At 37.2% G+C, this 11,784-nt stretch overlaps 1 protein-coding gene across 1 annotated transcript; it reads right to left on the minus strand.

Annotated features, from left to right (window-relative positions):
- Window positions 1–9,836: 9,836 nt before the first annotated feature.
- Window positions 9,837–10,348, minus strand: LOC142163127 (putative mitochondrial protein AtMg00860). The gene is made up of 2 exons (XM_075220381.1): window positions 10,262–10,348; window positions 9,837–10,148 (listed from the first exon to the last, which is right to left on the minus strand). Exons 1-2 carry the CDS (start codon window positions 10,346–10,348, stop codon window positions 9,837–9,839), a joined length of 399 nt encoding a protein of 132 aa, XP_075076482.1.
- Between the last annotated feature and the right edge of the window lie 1,436 nt (window positions 10,349–11,784).

The following is an 11,784-nucleotide window of genomic DNA, read 5'->3' on the forward strand; positions in this document are numbered from 1 at the left end:
TGTGGTATGAAAATTCGGTACAATTTTTTTTCTTTAACTAACTTTGGAGCTTAGTTCCATTAGAAACTGTGAAATAATTTATACTTTGGTACAATTCTCATGGCCTTTTAGTTTCACGAACAGATATATGTTTGATCGAAATAGTTATTAAACTAATCAATTCTTTCCTTGTTATTGTTTACTGCCTTCATTGAATTGTTCATCTAATTATATGAACTAATGACTTTAAAAGCAAAGTAACATGGTTTTGCTGGTACTTGGCAATAGTGATATCATTATGTTTTATAGCTAGCTAGCCTATTGGAATATGTAAACTGTCTAGCAAAATATTATTACTTTCTTATTAACTTTCTGAAAATTGAATTGTGATATATAATAAAGCAACAATACTAGTTATGTAGCATGTCAAATCACTTAACCAAATTATTACTGGAATTGCTTGATAAAGACCTTAGTGCAATAAGAGTATTCATATTAACCAGTATTGTTCTTACATGTATTTAGTACCTTTTAAGTCATGCAAATTAAGTTATATAATTTAATAATGTATACCATGCACTAACTGGACATACGGTTTAGACATATTTTGGTATTATCTAATTTACGATTTTTGTCAAATTATTATGATATTCTTATATCATATTTATGCACCATTTAATTCATTTTATTCAAATTAGCGGACGTGATATTTGCTTTGGGTTATTGAGATATCGATGTTCAATTTTTAATCAATACCACAACAATTAGTTATTTAGTGTAGAATAAATATTTTTATAGTGTTAGTTCATATGAACTTACAAATATGATATCACTAGAGCACTAATTGGTTTTATGCATGTAATCATTATAAATTGGCATTATTTTTAAAGCTTGGGGTAAGACATGGATTTGAATCCTGATAGAGTTTCAAGTCATTATCGTCAAACATTCCTTTACATGGGTAATACATTGGATTCGAGTCCCAATGCACCATATTGATGATATAATGATGACTAAAGAAAAATAATATATTTTTCATTAAAGACATGAAGATTGTCCCACTTGATTTGCTTCATTCTTGAAGTGAATGTGGTAGCAGTACATAATAAGTTTAAATGAAGACATGTGGTTGAACAATGAACGTGGGCGTTCCAAAGATCAAAATAATAATAATCATCACTATGATTTTAAAAGAAAACAATAAGGGTTCTCAAAATAGTCCTTCAAAATGTGAAGGCAATGTTTACCATAAAATTGGTATGAAAATAATAAAGCACGTCGCTGATTATGATCCATTCCTTGAAGAGAATGTGACTTGTGATAAGCATTGAGAATGCAAACCCATTCCTAAAGTTGAATGTGACAATATGTGATAAAAGCAATGAATAAAGACATGCAATTCATGATTATATGAATACCACACAACTCACCTCTAAGGGAGGTTTGAGTGAAATAAAGAGAGTAAATATTATTGTGTTGTTACATAAATATGTCATTGGTTGCGTACATGTGATACACCAAATATTGTTTTGCCATGCCTTATAAAAGTTATTAAAGTCAAAATTAAAGCAATAAATGATTTTGCTTATGATGATTTTGACCATGATAATTTATTATAATATAAGTTTCTCCGTGAAAGAGACATTTACCATATGAATGATTTGATAAAAGATCGTGTAGTACAAAATTTGTTAAGAGCTCCGGATGAATAAAATTATTCATGACATTGATATTGTAAAGTCTCATAAGAAACTTTTTGAGTTTCAAATGTACAAGTCAAAATGATTATCATATTGAGACAATACATGAAAGGAAGATTGAATATATTCATATTTCTATAATCATATCGGGTAAATATGAAAGGTTACCCAGTTTTATTTCTATTTGTACTACACAAATATAAGCATGATGCTTTAATCATATGCCACAAGTAAACTACAGGTTTACTAAAATAAATATTAGTTGGCATAACCGGTTGACCATCCCGGTTCAATTATGATGCGAAAAAAATTAATTGAGAATTACATTGGCATATATTGAAGAATAGAAGATTCTTCAAGAATTCTCTTATGCTGCTTATTCTCATGATATACCAGTTAAGGGATTGCATCCCTTGATTTGTGGAACAAATAAAAGGTGATAAATATATGGGCCCAGCCACCTGCCATGTGGACCATTTACTATTATATGGTTTTAATAGATGCATCTATTATATGGTCACATGTGCATTTGTTATCAACTTGCAGTTTGGCTTTTGCAAGATTGCTTGCTCAAATTATTATAGCACAATTCCAGAATATAAATTATGATAATTTATCTTAATAATATTGGTTTAAATCCAAGTTGGTTTAGCAGAAATTGTATGCCTCCAGTTATAGCTAAATCATTGGTTATGAGAACAAAACTCTCTAAAAATGAAATTTTGTATGAGATGTATTATTTAATATACAACAACACTTGTACGCATCTAGCCAAGTTATGAAAATTTCTTCTTATCACAATCGGTTCAGGGTCAGGAACCAAATAATTTCTATATAGAAATATGGATGTGTTATATGATTTAATTATTCCACCACAATGCACAAAGATGTGTTCCCAAAGAAGGTTGGGAAATGTGTTGGTGATCCCAACATTAGGGGGAGAAAATGGGCAGCTGAGAAAGTGATACGTGAAATGAATTATTATGAATACATATAGATCCTCGTACAAGAAAATATGAACTTGAAGTTCAAGTGATAATTCATTTACAAATTATTGCCAGACGCATTTGCTGACCCAAAGCTAAATGTCATATTTCAGCTGCTAATGCTCCAAATAGAATAAAGTCCATGGGGGAAATAGTCTATGCCACGCATAAAGCGTTACAGACTAATCAGTTCCAAAGATAAAACTCCTTGAAGAAGGAGAGGGGCAAATATTCAAAATGGTCATAAAAAGGAGGCAAATGCTCTAGAAGAGCACCACGACATAATATTTCATAAGACCTCATGGGAGAGGCTCAGGTACCTGAAATAATGAGATAAAGAGATCTCAATAAGTTATGTCTTTATTAGGTAATAATTGAACCGATATAAAATGACCGTCGACGATATTGTTAACATAATGTAGCGCTCAATATTATTAATATTGATGAGGATCTTGAGCTCAAATCTGTCATGAAATTTGGACAGATAAATAATTGGCCAAATGAAAAATACGCAATGAAAGTTGACTTCACTTGAAAAATATAAAGTTGGACGGAGTCCCAACACCTGAAAGTATAAATCCAGTGGAGGTAAATGTGTTCTTGTGCGAAAAAGGTCAAGTCGATAGACATAAAGATGACTTGTGTCACAAGAATATTTGTAAATATCCTGGCATTGATTATATAGAGACATGTTCTCTTGTGGTGGATGTAGTCATTTAAGATTTTAATCTGGCAATACATGAAAAACTTGATATGCATATAATGGAAATTATTGAAGGATTTAAATTGTTCAGAAGCATATAAAAGTTTTCTAGAAACTTGTTCAATAAAGCTTCAGAAATCTTTATACAGATTGAAACAATCAGGTCGTATGTGGTACAATCGCCTGAGTGAATACCTGTTGAAAGAAGGTTACATTTATGATCCAATTTGTCCTTGTGTCTTTATAAAAAGGTCTGGATCTAAATTTGTTATAATCGCCGTGTATGTTGATGATTTAAATATCATTGGAACTCCTGGGGAGATTTCAAAAACAATAGACTGTTTGAAGAAAGAATTTGAAATGAAAGATCTTGGAAAGACAAATTTTATCTTGGTCTACAAATTGAGTATATGAAAGATGGAATATTTGTCCATCAATCAACATATACCGAAAAGTTTTTAAAGCGATTCTATATGGATAAAGCACATCCATTGAGTACCCCGATGGTTGTGAGATCACTTGATGTAAAGAAAGATCCATTCGACCTCATGAAAATGATGAAGAGCTTCTTGGTGCCGAAGTACCATATCTTAGTGCAATTGGGGCATTAATATATCTTGCCAATAATTCCTGACCAGATATAACTTTTTCAGTAAGTTTATTGGCAAGATTTAGTTCTTCGCCAACATAAAGACACTAGAATGGTATTAAACATATATTCAGATACCTCCAAGGGACTATTGATATGGGTTTATTTTATTCAAATGAATCCAAGCCATCATTGATTGGTTATGTAGATGCAGGCTGTTTCTCTGTACACACAAAGGTCGATCTCAGACAGGCTATTTATTTACAAATGGAGGTACAACCATATCATGGCGTTCAACAAAACAAACTATGGTTGCTACTTCTTCAAATCATGTAGAGATAATAGTCATTCACGAAGCAAGTCAAGAATGCGTTTGGTTGGGATCGATAACTCAACACATTCAGCAAATGTGTGGTCTTTCTTCGAAAGAGAATATTCCAACAATATTGCATGAAGACAATGCTGCATGCATAGCTCAATTGAAAGGAGGATATATCAAAGGATATAGAACAAATCACATTTCACCGAATTTTTTTTCACTCATAATCTTCAGAAGAATGGTGAAATAGATGTACAACAAGTTCGTTCAAGTGATAATTTGGCTGATCTGTTCACTAAGGCATTACCAACCCCAATATTTGAAAAGCTGATATATAAGATTGAAATGCATCGTCTTCGAGACATTAAGTGATTTTTCATCAGGGGGAGTAACTACACGCTGCACTCTTTTCCTTAACCAAGGTTTTGTCCCACTGAGTTTTCCTGGTAAGGTTTTTAATGAGGCAGCAAGCAATGCATATTATAAATAACTATGTACATCCCAATATTTTTTTGTAAGTTCTTAATGAGGTACATTATCTTACATGGACATCCAAGGGGGAGTGTTATGAATAGTTTGTACATTGGATACTACATTGGATGCTACATTGGATACTCATGTTGTGAATAACTTAAAGATTAAATCTCTTACTTTATGTCCATCATCTTTATTTTTTATGCCTATAAAAGGCTATGTAATTGCAATGGAAAGATACACACAATTGAAGAAGAAATCTCTTCCTTCTCTCTATCTCCATTTCTTGTTCATGTTTTACTAAATTGCTTTTATTTTCTTGTTCCATATTGTTACTTTGAGTTATATTTCATAACAAGATGTTCTTTCTTCTCCAAACATATGCCTATTTATAGGAAAATTTCTACAAGACCTTGGTGAGAATTTGCAAGATAATATCAATATATCATATGACCTTGATGAGAAATTGACAAGGCAATTTGTCATGAAATTTTGGTGAGAATTTGCCCTAACTTTTATATCTCTTGACTTTGTGTAGTCTTAGATGAAATTGTCACGGATGTATCCTTATTCCTTGAACTGTAGGTTATTTCTTTCTCTTTTTCCATGTATTCTTTTTCCTGCAAGAATTGTTAGAAAAGTGCGAGAATAAGATATAAATTGGTCATGTTTTATATCTAAAATATTATATATTTTTTTAAAATATAAGAATAATTTATATCCATCAGGGTACTATGGGGTTAAGTGATCCTATTTCTATTCTTCCTCGCCCAAAAATTCCTAAACTAAAAAAAGAAAAAAAAACTAACTATACCCGGTTCAAATGGAAACCCTTGGAAAAGAACCGTGGTTTAAATGTAAACCAAGAGGGAGTTGATACACTACCTAACAGAAGAAAATCTTTTTTTTGTTCGACTTAAGTCCCTCAAGACACCCGTCGAGATGTGTCCATCTTCAGGCCAAGTCGAAGTTAATTAACATCAACCAAAAATACCAAACAAATCTATATAATTGTAAAACAACAACAACTGTCCCCAACCCTCACTTAAAGATTTGGCATGTCCCCATGTCAAAGAAATTAAAGTAGAGTAAGGTAAACAGACTTCCCTGGTGCTCAGTCCAGATCGGAGACAGTGCCAGGATCGAGGTGACATGCTTGTCCTAGCGCTCAGAGCCAACCCATGATATTTTTCTCTGACCTAGAACTTTGAGTAGGCAAAGTGTCAGCTCTAGCACTTAGGTCATTGACCGAAGTGCATAGGCTAACCATATCCTGCTCCAAACTTGTCATCCGGGTACTGTGGTGGGCCTGTGATGGGCCTGCCTCATCAACAATCTGCACCGGTGGGCGACAACATACATAGCTCCCTCATCATCATCATCGGCATCATTATCATCCTCATCATCCGCCACAACCTTCTCTTTCCCAACTGTGATTTTGCTAGACCTGAATGGGGCTTTTAATGGCAACTTCCCATCTACTATGGGATTTTCGGGAACTCTTGAAGCACGACATAGCTTGGTGACCAGGGAAGGGAAGTAGAACCCTTTGCTTGTCTCCGTGGATCGAATGAACATTTTATCCTGAATGAGCTGGGCCACGTCACAATCATAGTGGTTTACGAAACACTAAATCGCTGCCGCTCTTAGTGCATTAACATCTATAGTGTTGCTGGATGGCAGCAAACGGCTGTTGATGATCATTAGCCAACACTTAGCTTCCCAAGTGAGAGATTGGGAGTTCAGGGTCATTCTCGGCTTTATCCATATTTAATCTCGGCCAGCAACACAGATTGTTTGAACAATTAGGTTCCACATAACATGTGGGCTCTGATAATCTTGGTAATAATCCATCTCTCCAGTGAAGACTGGCAACCTGTACACTCGGCGGATGGCCTCAAGAGACGCATTCACGGGGTATTTCGTACCGTGACAACCCTATCAACATGGTCTGGGCAATTAGCATAGAATTTCCTTACCATCATTACATTGCCCTCTTCCTGCTCATTAAAGAAGATGTATAGCTGACGTCTCCTCAATTCTTCGTAGATACTTAGGCATTCAACTCGCAAGGCATGCCTGTCAATGTGTACTTTAGGCACCGGCTTCTTGGATGTCTTTGCATTAAACTTATCTTGAGCCGCTTTGGAGACAAATTGGGTGCTGTCAAACTGGCTCGAACTAGCCTGAGCTCGAGCTCTGGATACACCTCCTGGCCCACTAGCGAAGGAACCTGTGGCACGTCTTTTCCTTGATTGATGCATTGTACCTGACAAAACAAGGGCTACTATTAGTGAGAGTTTGAGTTGTGTGAACCCCGGGTGGTTACTCAGACTTCACCACCACCATGGTCACATTAGCCATTACAGCTTAATGGGGCAATTTCACAAGCACCTAGTATGCATGGAACTATGATTTAACACACTTATCCCATAGAAGTACAAACTCTCCCCCCAAATTAACCACAATCACTACCCACACCACCACAATCAACTTCACACAACAACACCATGATCTTCTCTACTATATTCTACACATTACCCACTAAAAAGAAGAAAAAAAACAAATTTTTTTTACTATAGATACTATAACAAATCTAACATTAAAATTGCAAAAAGAAGGGGAGAAGAAGAGAGAACGAAATCATGACATACCTGAGACTTGTAGAGTTGGAGTGTAATGGAGGTTGAGGAGGAGGGGAGTCAGAAGTGGGTGTGTGTGTGATAGAGAAAGGGGTTTGTGAGAGATAGGAAGAAGAAGAAGAAGAGGCGTGGGGGTTACAGAGTTAGAGTAAGAAGGAGAGTGGGGGAAGTAGGGGGGTAAGGGGTAGGTTTAGTTTTAATGGGTTTTAGAAGAGGAAAAAAAAAGAAAAGAAAATAAAATAAATAAAAAAACCAATTACAACTTACCTGGTCGGGACAGAATGGTTGTGATTCACCGCGTCCCGACAGCGATCGCAGTGAAAAAGAAAAAGAGAACAGTGGCCTCGTAAACTACCGCGCTCGGTCCGCATCTCGATCGCGGTTGCGGTGGCCAAAAATAGAATGTGCCTTATCTGCCGCGCCCGAGCCGCGGTCCCATCGCGATCGCGGTCACAGGCTTCCAATTTGTTTTTTGTTTTCCTCATTTTTTACCTTTCCGAAGTTGGTTGTTTACCTCGACTTCTCCCAATATGCAGCAATCTTGCCCTGTACACTAATAAAAGGGTTAGTATCATACACATCAAGTACAACATCAAAACAAAAAAATAATCAAAAGAAAATATGGTTTGCCTCCCACGCAGCGCCTGATTTAACGTCGCGGCACGACGCAGGCTTTGATCATCACTCCTCATTCTCGTACTGGGGCTCTTCCAAAGTTATTACTACTCTATCCCCTTTTTCTTCGGCCATGTCAAGGTTATGTTTCAACCTTTGCCCATTCACCATGAACTTATTTGTCCCATTTTCTGATTCAATCTCCACAGCTCCACTTAAGAACATTTGCACCACTCTGAAGGGTCTTGACCATCGGGACATCAACTTACCCGGGAACAATCTCAATCTCGAGTTGTGTAACAACTTTAGATCTCCGAGTTTGAAGTTCAGATCCAAGATGTGCTTATCATGCATTAGTTTCATCATTTATTTGTATAGTCTAGCACTCTCAAATGTCTGGAACCTGAATTCCTTGAGCTCATGTAACCCAGTGATTCTGCTGGTTCCTGTTGTCTCCATATCCAAATTCAACTGCCGTAATGCCCAAAGTGCTTTATGTTCGAGCTCTACCAGAAGGTGGCATGTCTTTCCAAACACCTACTTGTACGGTGACATACCAATTGGAGTTTTGAATGCTGTGCGGTACACCCACAATGCATCATCCAGCTTCTTCGCCCAATCGGTCCTTGTTGCATTCACTGTTTTTGTAAGGACACTTTTAATTTCTCTATTTGACACTTCAAATTGCCCGCTCGACTGTGGGTGGTAAGGGGTGGTCACCTTATGATGAACTCCGTACTTTTCCAACAGCCTTGCGAATGCTCTATTGCAAAAATGGGTTCCACCATCACTAATTATAGCTCTCGGGGTGCCAAAACGTGTGAAGATGTTTTTCTTTAGAAATCCTGTTACCCTTTTTTCATCATTGGTTTGGAGGGCCACCGCTTCGACCCACTTGGATACATAGTCAACCGCTACCAATATATATTTGTTACCATACAAGCTGACGAACGGCCCCATAAAGTCGATCCTCCACATCTCAAAAATCTCCACCTTTTGAATTGTGGTCATTGACATCTCGTGATGGCGAGAAATGTTGCCTGTACTTTGGCATTCATCGTAACGTTTCACCCAAGTGTGGGCGTCCTTGAACAGAGTTGGCCAATACAAACCCGATTCTAACACCTTAGCTGATGTCCGAATTCCTCCAAAGTGTCCACCATATGGTGAAGTATGACAAGCCTACAAAACAGAATGTTGATCTTTCTTGGGGATACACCTCCGGATCATGTTATCAACACATATCTTAAAAAGTAGAGGTTCATCCCAATAATAAGACCGACAATCACGGAAGAACTTTTTCTTTTGAATTGAGGAGAGATCATAAGGTACAATACCACTTGCTAAGTAATTAGCAATACCAGCATACCATGGAGCCTCCTCCATTCTCACAGCAAGTAACTGTTCATCCGGGAATGTCTTTGTGATATCTTCAACCTCCATTATCCTTTCTGCTCCTTCCAACCTCGAGAGGTGGTCTGCCACTTGATTATCCGTCCCCTTTCTGTCACGGATTTCTAGATCGAATTCTTGTACAAAAGCACCCAATGAATCATGCGTGGATTTGACTCTTTCTTTGCTATCAAGTACCTAATTGCTGCATGGTTAGTATAAATAATAACTTTTGGGCCAATTAAGTACGACCTGAATTTGTCAAAGGCAAACACTACAGCAAGCATTTCCTTTTCCGTGACAGTGTAATTAAGTTGTGCACCACTGAGCGTCCTTCTTGTATAGTAAATTGGGTGCATTATCTTGTCTTTGCGTTGCCCTAAGACTGCTCCTATAGCATAATCACTTGCGTTGCACATGAGCTCGAACGGTTGCTCCTAGTTGGGTGCAACAATGATAGGTGCAGTCACCAATCTTTTTTTCAGCTCCTCAAAGGCCAACCTGCAATCATCAGAAAACACAAAGGGCTGGTCTTTTTCAAGCAGCTTACATAAGGGATTAGCAATCTTGGAAAAATCCTTAATGAACCGCCTATAGAACCCTGCGTGCCCCAGGAAAATTCTTACTGCCTTTACCAAAGTGGGTGGCGGCAGCTTCTCTATCACATCAACCTTGGCTTCGTCAACTTCAATTCCCTTTTTGGACACTCGATGCCCCAGCACTATTCCTTCTTGTACCATAAAATGGCACTTCTCCCAATTCAGCACTAGATTTGTCTCTACACATCTTTTGAGCACTCTTCTTAGGTTGTGAAGACAATCTTCGAATGAATCTCCCACCACGGAGAAATCATCATAAATACCTCCATAATATCCTCAACCATGTCAGTGAAAATGGCTAGCATGCACCGCCGAAATGTAGCCGGTGCATTGCAAAGTTCAAAGGGCATTCTCCGAAAGGTAAAAATGCCATACGGACAAGTGAATGACGTTTTCTCTCTATCTTCTGGGGCTATTGAGATCTGGTTATACCCCGAGTATCCGTCCAAGAAACAGAAGTGGGACCGCCCAGCTAACCTGTCCAACATCTGGCCAATGAAAAGCGAGGGGAAATGGTCCTTTCGGGTGGCTGTGTTCAGTTTCCGATAGTCCATGCAAATCCGCCACCCCGTGACTGTTGTGAGCACGCAATTTTTTTCCCACATGAAAATAACTCCTAAAAATAAACCAAAAATAATTTTTAAGGGATTGTAGAAGTTTTTCTTTATTTAGTTGCATTTCATGCATTTTTAATATTTTTAAATTATAGCAAAACACCAAAAAATGATCAATGTTACATTGCATAAGCATTTTAGATCTTACTTGCATTTAGGATTTAATTATAGTGTTAAATACAACTTTAAATAACTAAAATAAAAAAAATTGTATTTGTAGGTTAATTAATTAATTAGTTGCATTAGTCCATAATTAGGTAAAAATTAGAAAATAGGCTAGTGTCACGACCCAAAATCTCACCCGTCGTGATGACGCCTATCGTGGTACAAGGCAAGCCTCAACTCAACATCTCAACACAGTAGAACTTTTAAATAAAGGTGGAAGCAGTTAATATTAAATAAAACCTTTTAGAACAGAATATAACTCCAAAAGTACTAAACAATCCATCCCCAAAACCCGGTGTCACTGAGTGCATGAGCATCTAAATGATAACAATCCGACTAATAAAACACTGTCTGGAAATATAGAACAGTACAACATGAATGGAAAGGAAAGTCAAGGTCAGCGAACGCTATGCAGCTACCTCAATAGTCTCATGAGTTTGACTCCTCAATCAGCAACCGTCGTGACCAGAAGTGTCTAGTTCTGTACACGAGGTACATGGGGTAACGTGAGTACACCAGCTCATTAAGTAACAGAAATAAATAAGGAACTGAGAAGTAGTGACGAGCTATGCAAATACAGTTATCTCAATAACTTTCAAATAAGAGTAGTCATACTTTCAATTTAACAGTTTAAGTCACATCAGTACGTATTCAATAAACCAGATATCAAATTTGACTGAGCAGTAAATAATATCTTTCAATAATTTTCAAAACAATGATATGACATTTGCGATGCAACAGTAATGAAGTAAATGTATTTTCTCAGAATAACAGTCACTTTGTCCTCCCATTCACTCCAACCTCACAATCACTCATTCCTCACATTCACTCATTCCTCCCAATCGCTCAGCACTCGGCACTCGCACTCAGCACTCACACTCAGTAGGTACCTGCGCTCACTGGGGGTGTGTACAGACTTCGGAGAGGCTCCTTCAACCCAAGCGCTACAACAAGCCACCTTGTAGTATAAATCACTCAGGCCGGCCTCACTCAATCATAAATCAGTA

Source organism: Nicotiana tabacum, chromosome 8, assembly GCF_000715075.1.
Source record: "Nicotiana tabacum cultivar K326 chromosome 8, ASM71507v2, whole genome shotgun sequence".
Classification (NCBI taxonomy): Eukaryota; Viridiplantae; Streptophyta; class Magnoliopsida; order Solanales; family Solanaceae; genus Nicotiana; species Nicotiana tabacum.

Excerpts from the sequence above, each read along its gene's own strand:
- LOC142163127 (XM_075220381.1), bottom strand. The coding sequence starts at position 10,348 with ATGCCCTTTGAACTTTGCAATGCACCGGCTACATTTCGGCGGTGCATG. Across the intron at positions 10,149-10,261 it reads TGGTTGAGGATATTATGGAG|TGCCATTTTATGGTACAAGA; the intron begins GTATTTATGATG and ends AATTGGGAGAAG.